We start from the raw sequence: 15,843 nt of genomic DNA, 5'->3' as shown, positions 1-15,843 counted from the left end.
CTCGTTGAATGGTGCAAAAATCTCAGATATCGACTTGATACTTTTCAAGTGGAATAAGCTATGTAACAACATTACATATTGCTTCTTTTGTCCTTCTATTTGCACCATAATACATAACAACAAAATCAAAATGGCAAAACATACATTCATTAGAGCCAGCCCCATTACACATAATGGAGGACAGTTGCTTTAATTTTCAGTTGTTAAAGATTCCAAACTTGTCTTGTGAAATTTCCTGCAAGATTAAATCGGTGTTATTGGCCTGGATTGAACATAAACCATTGCATTTAATGAACAAGTCTGACTTACTGAGCTATCCATGTATGGCTCTTGCTGCCACCTCACAGCTTCAGTTTTTGGTTACCTATCTCCTACTTTCTAAATTCGACAATGATTTTAGTGCATCTCTGAGAGAAAGACAGGAAGAAAAAGTACATAGTAATATCCTAAGAGTTGTTTCTACAATAAGTCTACTATATCTCTTTTATTGTGCTAAAACTCACTAAGAGATTCTTAGGAATCTGCTTGAGGAAAGTAAAGTTTCATTTCAAAATTTATTTCATTTTATTCACTACTTATATCAGAAATGCATTAGGTATTTTTTAGTGATTGAGCGAAAGTGATAAATTTATAAAAATTTATTTCAGATGCTGGATGTCCAGAAAGAAGTTGAAGCGGCGCTGGGACAAACTGTTGATGGTGGTGCTGAATCAGAAGATGAATTGGAAGCTGAACTTGCTCAGCTGCTGCAGTTAGACCAGTCAGGGTCAAAGCAGGCATCTCCTCCGCATGTCGCAAAGGGGAACCTGAGTCTTTCGTTTGAACCAGAAATCAGTGATGATGAAGATATTGAATCTAAAGACCACGAAAAACTGGAGTCAAGATTGAAGAACTTGACATTGTCTGGTATGTATAGACAGTTATTATTTTAATTGTTTTTAAATTTATTTGTAAGACTGTCAATGAACTTTCAGATTCTTCCTTCCCTCCACATATAACGTTATAGCTTGTCGAAATTTCCCCTTAAAGCTGCCTTGACTCGGAACCCAATGCTCATGTTCTTGCAGCAGTTGTTATCACTAGTCTGTAAATGCAGTAGTTATAAAAGTTTTTGTATATCCATTCTTTTGGCGGGAGGTCTTTGGAATGATGACCATTTACTATTGTGAGAAAATAAAACGCCTGCAGCCATCCTTATGATTTTATTTATTTTGTTGCAACCAGTTTCTGCCCTTCAATATGCCGTCTTCAGGCTGTAGTTGACGCGGGAGTAGTTGATACAATCCCTATATATATCGCACCATTGGCCAGCATAACGGGATACCCAGATAATCTGAAAACTTAGGTGTCAGCACTCTAACAGTCAGCCATCAAGTATAGTCTAAGTCCCACGATACATGGAGATTAAAAGTGAATGTAGCTGTACTAGTGAAACAATTGCCTCCATGCTCTCTATTATTAGGGAAGCAAGCATGCCTATTCCTAGGAGTATTGAATCATACTTTAGAACAACAGGCAATGTAATATCGTATTTATCCGCCAACACCCTGCAAGTGATTTTCATTTAAGATGTCTCCCCTTTGCGGGAATATACATAATGAATATACAAGTACAGGTTGTAGACACTTGGTTGATGACATATAGAAGTTTTGAGTCTGGTCGTGGGTTATACTCAGAGAGCCTAATATAAGGTGACTGCTTGTGATAAGTGGGTAATCTGTGTTTGCATCCCGGTCCGGCACAAATTTTAATTGTTGTCATTCCATTATACAGCTGATGGTAGTCCATATTTGCAGCTGCGAATACATTTCATGAATTATCAGCATATCATTTCTCTCTGTGTAGTCTAATCTCGGGCAATCAGCCGTAAGCATATTCCCATTTGCTAAAAGCACATATAATAGCTATCAATATTTGCCCATTGTAGATTATTTACATTCCAAATACATCTTTTCTTCCTGCACAGATCATATCAGTAGAAGTTCCCTTCCTTCCTATGACAGGACATTTCAAGTAAAATAACAGTTCTCTCCTTCCAATATGTAGCAAATCATCAATAGTGCATATTCCTTCTAGAATGATTTCAGTGTATCATATCTCAGTCATACGGTATGTTTAAGTAAACAGGTTTCAAATAAAAGTTCCCTCTGTTTGTACAATCACATGAGATGTCAAATATCAGTTTTGTATACAAAATAAGTAATATCAATCAGTAGTGTTCTAACAATTTGTGCTAGTGCACATTTCAAATATAATTGATAAATTGGAATTCAACAATTGTCATACCTAAACCTAAGTAAAATCCCTGTTTGTACACAGTAATGTTGATGTGTACGTCATGTGTCTGGCAATGAACAATCATTTCATAAATCTCAAATTCAAGCATGTACATATAAACAGAAGTAACTATTACCTCTTACATGTAAATTTTTTGGTAACGATGCCTACTACTAAATGTGGTGATGTTGACTACATTGGTGATGTAGCTGCATGATTGCATAATCAATAAAAGCTCAAACTTCAAACTAAAACCATATGTAAACCTGTCCTTTCCATTCATCCAGAAACATTTCAAAAGCATGAGTGAAAAACAAAGAGAGCCTACATTTACTGTCTCTATGTTTCTGCGGCAACAAAATACAGTGTTGAGTACAAAGTAGTGCAGTGATATGATTGGTCACTAATGTCTCTCCGATTGCAGCAGACTACTTCACAAATCCATTATCATTATCTCTCCTGTGTGTTAATGCCATAAACAATAACTCATAACCTCAAAAACAAAATGTAAAATACTTTCAATACTTGTCATCATTCTTCATCTGTATGTGTATCTATTCATCAAGCATCTTACATGACAATACAAAAACTGGATACAGTAGTGATCTGAACAAACAAATAGCAGTATCTTCTCCTTATTATTATCAAAGTATCATAGCTTAGTGTAATGAACAATATCCATAATCATCAGTGTATCACTGTGCTCAGCATACCTAAATAAATCTTCCACTCATAAGTAAATGTGTGTTCAAGGCGTGTATGTAGAATCCACTCCATATATTGAACTTAAAGTTTTCTCAGTTGTAAATAACTAATTGTCTAGGTATGTGGACCAAAATATTTGAAAATACATGTCATATCAAAACAAATGCAGTAAGACTCTCTTTCTGATTGCTGATCTAATACTGTGTAACATTGAAGTAAGAACTGTTGAAGTCTCAAATGGTTGTACCAAGTAGTTTGCCACACACATGGCAGAGTACAGTTAGTCCATAAATCATAAACTTTCAGTAGACAAAAGATATAGGTATGTGTCCATGACATAGTATAAGCAAAACCTTCCCTTCATAACATGGCATAATTATAGACAGTATAAATATTATAAGAGCAGTATATATGTAGGTCGGACGCAGGTTCGAATCCTGCCTCGGGCATGGATGTGTGTGATGTCCTTGGGTTAGCTAGGTTTAAGTAGTTCAAAGTTCTAGGGGACTGATGACATCAGATGTTGAGTCCCATAGTGCTCAGAGCCATTTCAACCATTTTCAAGTATACGAGGTGCATTCAAGTTCTAAGGCCTCCGATTTTTTTTCTAATTAACTACTCACCCAAAATCGATGAAACTGGCGTTACTTCTCGACATAATCGCCCTGCAGACGTACACATTTTTCACAACGCTGACGCCATGATTCCATGGCAGCGGCGAAGGCTTCTTTAGGAGTCTGTTTTGACCACTGGAAAATCGCTGAGGCAATAGCAGCACGGCTGGTGAATATGCGGCCATGGAGAGTGTCTTTCATTGTTGGAAAAAGCCAAAAGTCACTAGGAGCCAGGTCAGGTGAGTAGGGAGCATGAGGAATCACTTCAAAGTTGTTATCATGAAGAAACTGTTGCGTAACGTTAGCTTGATGTGCGGGTGCGTTGTCTTGGTGAAACAGCACATGCGCAGCTCTTCCCGGACGTTTTTGTTGCAGTGCAGGAAGGAATTTGTTTTTCAAAACATTTTCGTAGGATGCACCTGTTAACGTAGTGCCCTTTGGAACGCAATGGGTAAGGATTACCCCCTCGCTGTCCCAGAACATGGACACCATCATTTTTTCAGCACTGGCGGTTACCCGAAATTTTTTTGGTGGCGGTGAATCTGTGTGCTTCCATTGAGCTGATTGGCGCTTTGTTTCTGGATTGAAAAATGGCATCCACGTCTCATCCATTGTCACAACCGACGAAAAGAAAGTCCCATTCATGCTGTCGTTGTGCGTCAACATTGCTTGCCAACATGCCACACGGGCAGCCATGTAGTCGTCCGTCAGCATTCGTGGCACCCACCTGGATGACACTTTTCGTATTTTCAGGTCGTCATGCAGGATTGCGTGCACAGAACCCACAGAAATGCCAACTCTGGAGGCGATCTGTTCAACAGTCATTCGGCGATCCCCCAGAACAATTCTCTCCACTTTCTCGATCATGTTGTCAGACCAGCTTGTGCGAGCCCGAGGTTGTTTCGGTTTGTTGTCACACGATGTTCTGCCTTCATTAAACTGTCGCACCCACGAACGCACTTTCGACACATCCATAACTCCATCACCACATGTCTCCTTCAACTGTCGATGAATTTCAATTGGTTTCACACCAAGCAAATTCAGAAAACGAATGATTGCACGCTGTTCAAGTAAGGAAAACATCACCATTTTAAGTATTTAAAACAGTTCTCATTCTTGCCGCTGGTGGTAAAATTCCATCTGCCGTACGATGCTGCCATCTCTGGGACATATTGACAATGAACGCGGCCTCATTTTAAAACAATGCGCATGTTTCTATCTCTTTCCAGTCTGGAGAAAAAAATCGGAGGCCTTAGAACTTGAATGCACCTCATATGTGTAGGGAAAACCAAGTACATCTTCACAATGAAAGTTCCATTGTCTACCTAGTATATGCATATATCAAAGTGCACAAGCCTAATAGAGAAGTGTATTTATGTATATATTTATAGGTGTGCAAAAACTAAACAGTGGAAACTCCAGGTAGGAATGTTAACACATCACGTGGCAACCAGGCACAATTAAGACACTCACATATAGCTTTCAGCCACAGCCTTCATCAATAAAACACACACACACACACACACACACACACACACACACACACACACACACACACACACACACACCCCTCCCAACTCCAGCATCTCACTGGAATGCAATGTCACGTGGGATGTAAGCAGCAGTCTGGAGGTGGTGGGGAAGGGGAAGGGGAAGGGGAAGGGATAGTAGTACATGGGTGGGGAGAGAGACAAATACTGTCTGGTGGCGTTTACAGGGACTAGACTGCAAAGAGATGCAGCATCAGGAAGCTGTGGAGCAGGGAGGTGGGGAAAAACGGAGCAAAAAAGGAGAGGGGGAGGGAAAGATGGGACAGATACAGTTGTCGTGAATCACAGTAGAGAGCGATTAGCAGTCTAACAACACTTTATTACATAGTCACAGAACATACAATAAAACAAGTCGAAGATATATTGTCCTAAGAGTAAACAAATAGTCTCTCACTTGCCCGAAGTACATCACTCTGTGACATCCTCCCCACCCTGGTCGACCTCCAAAGGTACGCCCAGCTGCACAGGACGACTAATGATGTGACCATCTGGTATCCAGAGTATTATCGTCCTTATCCTGCTGTCTCTTCCTGGTAGTACCTTTTCTATCATGGCCTTCTTCCACATATGTCGCGGACGAAGGTCCTCTTGGTGGATCAGCACGATGTCGCCAGGGCGAAAGGGGATGACTCGTCCCAATGGGCATTTAACTTCATGGTAGTTCTGGAGTGCCAATAGGTATTCTTTAATCCAACAGGTCCAAAAACTGTCACAGAGTCGCTGTCTGTCGGAATTCCTTTGTTAAATTAGTGTTCGCTGATGGCTCTGGTCCCATCGGAATAGTCGTAAGTTTTTCTCCCGTCAAAAAATGGGAAGGTGTGAGTGCATCACAATCATCTTCTGGTGTGATGGGCCTGGAGTTCACCACGGCTTCAATACTGATCAAGGTGGTGTTCAGTTGTTCCTCAGTGAGCTTTGCGAGTCCCAATACCTTCCGTAGGCAACGCTTTATTGTGCCCACCATTCTTTCCCACCATCCTCCTCACCAAGCCACCTGGGAGAGAATGAATTTCCAAGTAACACCGTGGTGGGCAAGGAACTGATAAGTTTTTGTGGTGATTAGTGCATTCCAAAGTTGGGCTAGTTCCATGTTTGTGGCGTGGAATGTTTTCGCGTTATCTGTATATATCGTGTGGGGTAGTCTGCGTGGTTCGGACAGTACAGAACGAATGCCAAAATTATGTAGGCGGATGTGTGTCTCTTGAATAACCAATAGTGTGAAGTGGTGGGAACCGTCAAGGAGTACAGGATATTTTTGTTCCCTATTTAGGCTAGTGCACTGCAGTCGACCTCCTAGACGTATCACTCCATCTTCTACGAAAGGATTGTATCGTGCGATTTTTGACTCTCTTGGCAGTGGTAAGTTATTCTGAAGTGCATTTAATTCGCTGGGGAAGGAATCTCTCTGGCCCACTCGAATCCAAACATTTTGGCAGCTGATAATTCGGTGGCTGTAAGTTCTCCTGAAGATTTATTCCTCTGATGAATGTTGTGTAGGAAGCGGAGAGTCCATGCTGTGATACAAATGAGCTTCCAGTATGAGCTGAATTTAAGTAAGTTCAAAAGGCTGGTTGGCGTAGATATCGACAAGACTTGGCTCTGGGTTTTCTTTCTCTTTTCTTCGGGAAGTCGTACCATTGTTGGAGTATTGTTTGGCCAGCATTCAGGAGGGCGTGTAAGCCAAGGCGGCCCATGCCACCAAATATTCAGAAAATTCATTTGATAGCCAAGGAGTTCATGTGGGAGGTGGTCAGCAGGATTGTCTGGTCCTGAGCATTGTTTCCATTGCGTGGGAGTCGTGTGTGTTTGTATCTCAGTTACCCTATTACAAACGAAGGTCTTCCATCTGTTAGGATCACAGCGAATCCAACTTAGTGTTATTTTAGAATCCGTCCACAATATCGCATGGGCAATTTTAAAGCCTGTTGCGCGGCAAAAGTAACACAATAGTCTGGTCCCAAATACTGCCGCTAAAAGTTCGAGTCGAGGCAATGTCACCTTCTTAGTCTGTTCTTGCTACAGACTAAATGGATTATGACATCATCATCTAAGACGGTACGAATCTACAAAGCTGCTCCATATGCCTTTTCCGAGACGTCACAGAATACGTGCAGCTGAGAGTCTCTTCCATGAGCTGTAGCTATCAATCTAGGGACACATATATGTGACAATGAAGGTAAGCTAGATATCCAAGTGTGCCATCGTGCCCCTAAGTCCCAGGGCATAAGTTCATCCCAGCCAATTCCTCGGCATCATGTGTCCTGAAATAGCATTTTCCCAACAAGAGAAACAGGGGAAAACAGTCCGAGTGGGTCATAGAATTTAGCCGTACATTGTAAAAGGAGTCGTTTGGTGGCTGGCTCTTCTAACCTTCTGATGATTTCGCTAGGATCGATAAAGAAGTAGTCACCTGTGGTGTTCCAGTCTATGCCGAAAACTTGAGTCTGGATGTGGAGTTCTCGCCCTTCTGCCCTCCAGATAGTGTGGAGTTGTTCACGGTTGGTAGCCCATTTTGATAAGGGGAGACTGATCAATTTCATTAGGGTTACAAGTTCATAGTATATAGTTATCACCAAATTATCACCTTCTACTGAGATCACAAAGTCGTTCATGCATGCAGTTTTGTTTATAAGTGGCGTTATGGTGGGAAATGCTGTCATACACTTGTCGGCAAGTTCTCTTAGTGTTGCAGAAAGTAAAAATGGGCTGCACGTCAGGCCGAATGGGAGTCTGTTAAAACGGTATTCTGTTAGTTCGTCCATCGTTTGAAGATTTCCTGTTTGATCCTGGCTAATTTTGAACCAGAAGAATCTGGTCAAGTCTTTGTCCTTTTCGTTCAAGGTTAATTGAAGGAAAGCTTGTGTGATGTCCACGACGATAGCTGTAGAATGTAGTCTTAACCACAGTAAAATTTCCAGAATCTCTGGTAATAGGTTCGGTCCTATTTCTAATACCTCATTCAGAGAAGGTACATCGTTTTCATGAGATGAGGCATCAAAGACTATTCTCCACTTAGTGGTTCCGTATTTCTCCTTCCTCACTACATGATGAGGGATATAAAATAGCTCCTTTCCTGAGAGTGGGGTGGGAGCGACCTCTACTTGCCCCCTTCGTAATGTAGTCTAGCATAAGATCGAAATACATGTCTCTTGACGTTGAAATCTCTCCCTAAGGTGCTTGAATCGTTTTTTCGCGATCGGTCTGTTACTCAAAAGCACTGTATGTTGTCCTTTGGGAAGTGTAACCACTGCTCGATGATCCTTTATAGAGAAAGATGCTCTAAACTCTTCAAGAAGTCTCATATCCTTATTGTTCACAGGTAGATCCTGATCGGCAGTAATCCCTATAGTTTCCAAGTCCCAAAAGCATCTGAAATCATTGTCCAAGTGCAGAGGAGATCGGTCAGTCTGAGCAAAATTTACCATGGTTGCATGCACACAGGCTTGTGACTTGTTACCACTAAGTATCCAGCCAAACAGAAAAGGAACTAACACTAAGGTTTCAGAGATGCGTATGGGCGAATTGTGCTTCACTATCTTCCAATAAAAATTGCCTCCTACAAGAATCTCCATGGGAAGATCTTCTGTTGAATCGGTTTTCGGATCTGCTAGCGTAATATTACGGACATCCGGTAAACTCTTTGTATGTTGTGGAACTGAAGGCTGATGAGAAATAACGTGAGTACTTTTGAAGGCAGTAAGTGGCACTGAAGAATTCTGCCAAAGCCCTTTCATATTAAACTGAACAAGCCTGCGGTGGCGTGGGCGTGTAGGGTTTTATTCAAAGGAACAAACGGTTAGTTCTTGTCGGTCTACCGTTTGCAGTTTCAGATCATCAATCAGCGATTTTGCTATGAAGCTGGACTGACTACCTGTGTCCAGTAGACATCGCGTTGTCCTGCTCAATCCTGTAGGTCCTGAGACGCATACTTGGGCTGTCTGAAGGTACGTGTATCCATGGGGAGTGAGAGATACCTTTCCCACGGAAGTAACGTTTGTCTGACACGCATGACCCATAATATCCTTTCGTTCCTCACAAATGGACTTAGGATGCAGTTTTTTATAGTTAACACACTGAGCCTTTTCTTTCTTTTTTCAATTTGATACTTTGTGCCCACGTTGAAGATAAAGAAAGCATCTGTTTGCTAGTTTCAATTTATCTATTTGATCGTTAACGCATACGATCTCCTTACAGTCTTGCACCCAATGACCACAAGATTCGCAAAAGGCGTAGAGTGGTTCCTTTACGCTGGTATCCTTCGGAGTCAGTCTTTTAGATTTCGCGTGTACATGAAGTGTGGACGCTGTGGGAAGGTTACTAGAAGTGCTGGAAAATTCACCGCTTATCTTCTGCATGGTAAGCACCCCGTCGACTTCCTCGTTCAGAAACTCCATCAGTTTCCAAATGTCCCCTTCGGATATTCCCGTACACTTGGTGTGAATTATCCAGCGGCGGCATATGTCATCCGGAAAAGCGCATAAGATTTTCGGCGCGAGGACTCGGCCGTATCTGTTCACGTCTTCCCCAAGTGCCCAGAGAGCTTGAATACATCGCTGGCATTCAATGAATGTTGAATTAAGTTCCTCTGGGGTGAACAGCTGAATTGGTTTTATGGCTTCGAGATAATCTAAGTGGGCTTGAATTATTCGATCCTTGTTGCCATAACGCGCTCGGAGAATCCTCTTCGTTTCTGCGTATGTCTCGGCCATCACCGCAATACCGTCCACTAAATGCTTTGGTTCTCCCGAGAGATAGCCGCGAAAAAAGATGTGTTTATTAATTGTAGTTACCGTCGGATCATTGTCAACTGACTGCTCAAACTGCTGCCAGAATTGTGCCCATGTCTCGAGATCACCTGAAAAAGGCTCAAGCTTGATCGGCGGAAGTTTTACTGAAGCTGTGGGAACACTCATTGTTACAGATTGTACCGGCGGATTGTCGGGAATCTTTATGTCTGCTACCGATTTCGCAAGCTGTTTCTCTATTTCGTGAGACAATCGAGAAATTGAGAGTTTCGCGGTGTCTATATAATCTTCGCATTTAAGAACATCATCTTCGTATTCGTCATCGTCTAACAACTCGTGAATATCCTCGTCTAATTTAACGAGGCGGTTCAGAACGCTTCCCAATCTGTCATTGTAATATTTAAAATCCGCGATTTCCGATGTGTCTGTCAACCTTGCAACTTCCGCTACGAGTCGTGTAATGTTTGCTCTTTCTCTCATACGTTTTCTATTTAGAGAGTGTAATTGTGCTTCTGGTTTGTGGTTCTGCATGTCCACTCCGTCCGATTACTCGAAAGTTTAAAGCAGTGTCGGCTAGCGATCAGCTGATCCTAGTAAGGCGTTATCTTTGGATCGCTAGTCGAAGTAGTTCAATTGATGGTCGCTAGATGGCAGCACTAGTCATAAACAACCAACAGGCGTAGCGTAGGTTCTGATAGCTCGTTAAAGCGTTAATCGAACAGCTACAATAGCAGTACACAGCGGCAATAATGCTATCAGTTCCCTTTACAAATGGCACTACAAAACTTGTTGGGTGATAATTCAATTGAACTTAACTGTGTATGCAGGCGGTTGTCATCGAAGAGCTTGTTGTGTGGTATGACAAATCGTTGCAATAAGCCCCCTCGTAGTATTGCCGCGTGACGTGCGTCTAGAATACGTGTTTCACAACGACAATCGTGGAAATTGCTTCCCGGGTTTCGGCACCAAATTCTTATGTCGTGAATCACAGTAGTGAGCGATTAGCAGTCTAACAACACTTTATTACATAGTCACAGAACATACAATACAACAAGTCAAAGATAAATTTTCCTAAGAGTAAACAAACAGTCTCTCACTTGCCCGAAGTACATCACTCTGTGACAACAGTGGCAGAGGGATGCAAATAAACAGAGTGGTAGATGAGAATGGGGAGGAGATGGCAGGACAGAGGGGATGGAAACTGTTGGGTGGAGGGTGTGGAGACAGTGTGTTGGCATGGGTTGAGACCAGGATAGTTACAGGAGTGGAGACTGTTGTAAGGATAACTCCCATCCACACAGTTCAGAAAAACTGGTGGTGGAGTGAAGGATCCAGATTGCTTGGGTGGTGAAGCAGGCATTTAAATCAAGTGTGTTATGTTCAGGTGCATGTTGTGCCACAGGATGGTCTACTCTGCTCTTGGCCTCAGTTTATCTGTGGCCGTTCATCCTGGTGAGCAGCTGGTTGGTACATACCAATATAGAAAGCTGTGCAGTCATTACAGCAGAGCTGGCGAATGACATGGCTGCTTTCACTGGTGGCCCGGCCTCTGATAGGATAGGCTGAACCAGTGACAGGACTGGAATAGGAAGTATGGGATGGGTGGATGGGCAGGTTTTTCACTTGGGTCTTCCACAGAGATATGATACTTCTGGCAAGGGGTTGGGATTGGGAGTGGCATAGGAATGGACTACGGTGATGTGGAGAGTGGGTGGATGAAGGAACACCACTTTAGGAGGGGTGGGAAGTATCTCAGGTAGGATGTCCCTCATTTCAGGGCGCGATGATAGGTAATCAAAGCCCTGGCGAAGGATGTGGTTCAGCTGTTCCAGTCCAGGGTGTTACCGGGTGATGAAGGGGACACTCCTTTGGGGCTGGTGGGAGGATTGAGGGTGTGAGGGGAAATGGCATGGGAGATCTGTTTGCAGACTAGGTCTGGGAGCTAGTGCCTGTCTGTGAAGACCTTGGTGAGACCCTCAGCATATGTGTACATAGGTGCACAAGTTAGAGATAAAGGTTAGTCTAAGAAAATATGTGATACAGAAATTTGTCACTGCAGAAGCAAGTATCACATGGGTGGGACCCGTTGTTTGCCACATACATGATGCACAACGAGTGCATCCCCCTGAAGCAGTGCAAAATGTAGCTTATCATGAAATTTCAAGTAAACAAAATAGTATGTACTAGTCATCAGTGAAGTTTGTTTGTCTCTATAATTTCAATTGTTTTACATTCCTAAGCCCGTAAAGCTTCTTAAATTTTCAACAGATAAGTCTGTATGCATTTGGATGTGGATTTTCCAAATTTCAAATGGCCCAATGTATATGTCAAAAACTTTCTCAATCTCACTGTTTATAAATATAATAGAGGTAAACATTCCACTAGGGAAAAATATATCTAAAAACAAAGATGATGTGACTTACCAAATGAAAGTGCTGGCAGGTCGATAGACACACAAACAAACACAAACATACACACAAAATTCAAGCTTTCGCAACCAACGGTTGCTTTGTCAGGAAAGAGGGAAGGAGAGGGAAAGACGAAAGGATGTGGGTTTTAAGGGAGAGGGTAAGGAGTCATTCCAATCCCAGGAGCGGAAGGACTTACCTTAGGGGAAAAAAGGACAGGTATACACTCGCACACACACACTACTATCCATCCGCACATACACAGACACAAGCAGACATTTTCTTGTGTCTGTGTATGTGCGGATGGATATGTGTGTGTGTGCGCGCGCGCGCGAGTGTATACCTGTCCTTTTTTCCCCTAAGGTAAGTCTTTCTGCTCCTGGGATTGGAATGACTCCTTACCCTCTCCCTTAAAACCCACATTCTTTCGTCTTTCCCTCTCCTTCCTTCTTTCCTGACGAAGCAACCGTTGGTTGCGAAAGCTTGAATTTTGTGTGTATGTTTGTGTTTGTTTGTGTGTCTATTGACCTGCCAGCACTTTCATTTGGTAAGTCACATCATCTTTTTTTAGATATATTTTTCTCACTGTTTATAAACTTTGACATGGCATGGCTCTTAGTAAACACAAGGTCTCCAATCTTGAACTGTGTTGGTTTCTCTCTGTTTTCTTTTACTTTAGTATTGTTCCATGGTATTCTTAACTAAGTCTTATCTCTCAGCTGCAGAAATACTCTTACATGACAGATATTCAACTAATGCATTGATAATGTAGGCAGATTTATCATATAAAATTTCATATGGTGAAAAACCAGTTGAGGTGTGTTGTAAACTCTTTATTACACATTCAAAGCAACCAACGTAATCTGTCCATTTTGAGCGCTCTTTGCTGCAGTAGTTTCAGCACAAACAGCATATCTCCCTCATATGTCTCTTAGTAGGAATACAAGATAAGGAATAAATAGAAATAAGTATGTGTTTTATGTAATTATCATCAGTAAAATGCTACCAGACTTCTGACTTAGATTGACTCCCATTATCAGAAAGAATAGTTTTTGAAATACCAACAGTGTGACAATAGTCTTGTGTAATTGTGGATTTCCTTTTTCTACCAGTAGCTTTCTTCAAAGGAAAATGTTAAATAAATTTAGAAAATAAGTCTACCATGACAAATATATAACAGTATCTTCCTTTTGTGTCTTGCAATTGACCATATATATCCATATGAACTAGGTCCATCTGTTTGTTAGGAATTACACTTTCCAAATAACCTCTACATGTGTGGTTGTTAACTTTGAGGAAATATCTGGGCACTTATGACAGAAGTCAGAGATTCACTCGTCTGGCAGTATTATGGAAGTAAACACTTTCTTGAATTTTCTGTTTGTATTTCTGTGAACCACAGTAACCAAAGCATTCCTGTGTGTGCTTAATGAGTATGTCAGTGTACTGCTCAGGCCAACAAACTTTCCATCTGTCACTACCTGGACTGTATCTGTAGAATAACATACCTATGTAAATTTGATAATAATCAGGGATGGCTAGAGGACAAATGTAAGGATGTAGAGGCATATCTCACTAGGGGTAAGATAGAAACTGCCTACAGGAAAATTAAAGAGACCTTTGGAGAAAAGAGAACCACTTGCATGAATATCAACAGCTCAGATGGAAACCCAGTTCTAAGCAAAGAAGGGAAAGAAGAAAGGTGGAAGGAGTACATAGAGGGTCTATACAAGGGCAATGGTCTTGAGGACAATATTATGGAAATGGAAGAGGATGTAGATAAAGATGAAATGGGAGATACGATACTGCGTGAAGAGTTTGACAGAGCACTGAAAGACCCAAGTCGAAACAAGGCCGCAGGAGTGGACAACATTCCATTAGAACTACTGACAGCCTTGGGAGAGCCAGCCCTGACAAAACCCTACCATCCGGTGAGCAAGATGTATGAGACAGGCGATATACCCTCAGACTTCAAGAAGAATATAATAATTCCAATCCCAAAGAAAGCAGGTGTTGACAGATGTGAAAATTACCGAACTATCAGTTTAATAAGCCACAGCTACAAAATACTAACACGAATTCTTTACAGACAAATGGAAAAACTGGTAGAAGCCGACCTCGGGGAAGATCAGTTTGGATTCCATAGAAATGTTGGAACACATGAGGCAATACTGACTCTATGACTTCTCTTAGAATATAGATTAAGGAAAGGCAAATCTATGTTTCTAGCATTTGTAGACTTAGAGAAAGCTTTTGACAATGTTGACTGGAATACTCTCTTTCAAATTCTGAAGGTGGCAGGGCTAAAATACAGGGAGCAAAAGGCTATTTGGAATTTGTACAGAAACCAGATGGCAGTTATAAGAGTCGAGGGGCATGAAAGGGAAGCAGTGGTTGGGAAGGGAGTGAGACAGGGTTGTAGCCTATCCCTGATGTTATTCAATCTGTATATTGAGCAAGCAGTAAAGGAAACAAAAGAAAAATTTGGAGTAGGAATTAAAATCCATTGAGAAGAAATAAAAACTTTGAGGTCTGCTGATGACATTGTAATTGTGTCAGAGACAGCAACGGACCTGGAAGAGCAGCTGAACATAATGGACAGTGTCTTGAAAGGAGGATATAAGATGAACATCAACAAAAGCAAAATGAGGATAATGGAATGCAGTCGAATTAAATCGGGTGATGCTGAGGAAATTAGATTAGGAAAAGAGATGCTTACAGTAGTAAACGAGTTTTGATATTTGGGGAGCAAAATGACTGATGATGGTCGAAGTAGAGAGGCTATAAAATGTAGACAGGCAATGGCAAGGAAAGCATTTCTGAAGAAGAGAAATTTGTTAACATTGAGTATAGATTTAAGTGTCAGGAAGTTGTTTCTGAAAGTATTTGTATGGAGTGTAGCTATGTATGGAAGTGAAATATGGATGATAAATAGTTTAGACAAGAAGAGACTTGAAGCTTTCAAAATGTGGAACTACAGAAGAATAATGAAGATTAGATGGGTAGATCACATAACTAATGAGGAGGTATTGAATAGAATTGGGGAGAAGAGAGATTTGTGACACAACTTGACTAGGAGAATGGATTGCTTGGTGGGACATATTCTGAGGCATCAAGGGATCACCAATTTAGTATTGGAGGGTAGTGTGGAGGGTAAAAATCGTAGAGGGAGACCAAGAGATGAATACACCAAGCAGATTCAGAAGAATGTAGGTTACAGTAGGTACTAGGAGATGAAGAAGCTTGCACAGGATAGAGTAGCATGGAGAGCTGCATCAAACCAGTGTCTGGACTGAAGACAACAACAACAACAACAACAACAACAACAACATTTGCACTTCCTCATAACCTTTCTTCCCCAAGTAACTTTTAACTAATTTCCTATGATCATTGTGATTTTGGTTTCTCCTGAATTGATTGCAAATGCTCCTACTATCTTTCTCGTCTTTCACTCCCTTCACATACATAATTTTGAAATTTGTCTCTTGATTTCTATTTCCATGTTAAGCACCATCCTCCCCTGGTTACTTAGACGTAGGATCAG

General features: G+C 41.5%; 1 protein-coding gene across 1 annotated transcript in view; it reads left to right on the top strand.

The window, feature by feature from the left end:
* LOC126182460 (charged multivesicular body protein 7) overlaps positions 1-15,843 on the top strand; it is a 212,976-nt gene that overhangs the window by 158,260 nt on the left and 38,873 nt on the right. The window contains exon 6 of the mRNA XM_049924851.1: positions 648-906. Coding sequence (XP_049780808.1) covers positions 648-906 — 259 coding nt within the window. The remainder of the gene's footprint in view (positions 1-647; positions 907-15,843) is intronic.

The sequence above is a fragment of the Schistocerca cancellata genome, chromosome 1 (genome assembly GCF_023864275.1).
Source record: "Schistocerca cancellata isolate TAMUIC-IGC-003103 chromosome 1, iqSchCanc2.1, whole genome shotgun sequence".
NCBI lineage: Eukaryota > Metazoa > Arthropoda > Insecta > Orthoptera > Acrididae > Schistocerca > Schistocerca cancellata.
Note: the sequence above shows the minus strand (reverse complement) of the source record. Positions and strands in the feature narration are given on the sequence as shown.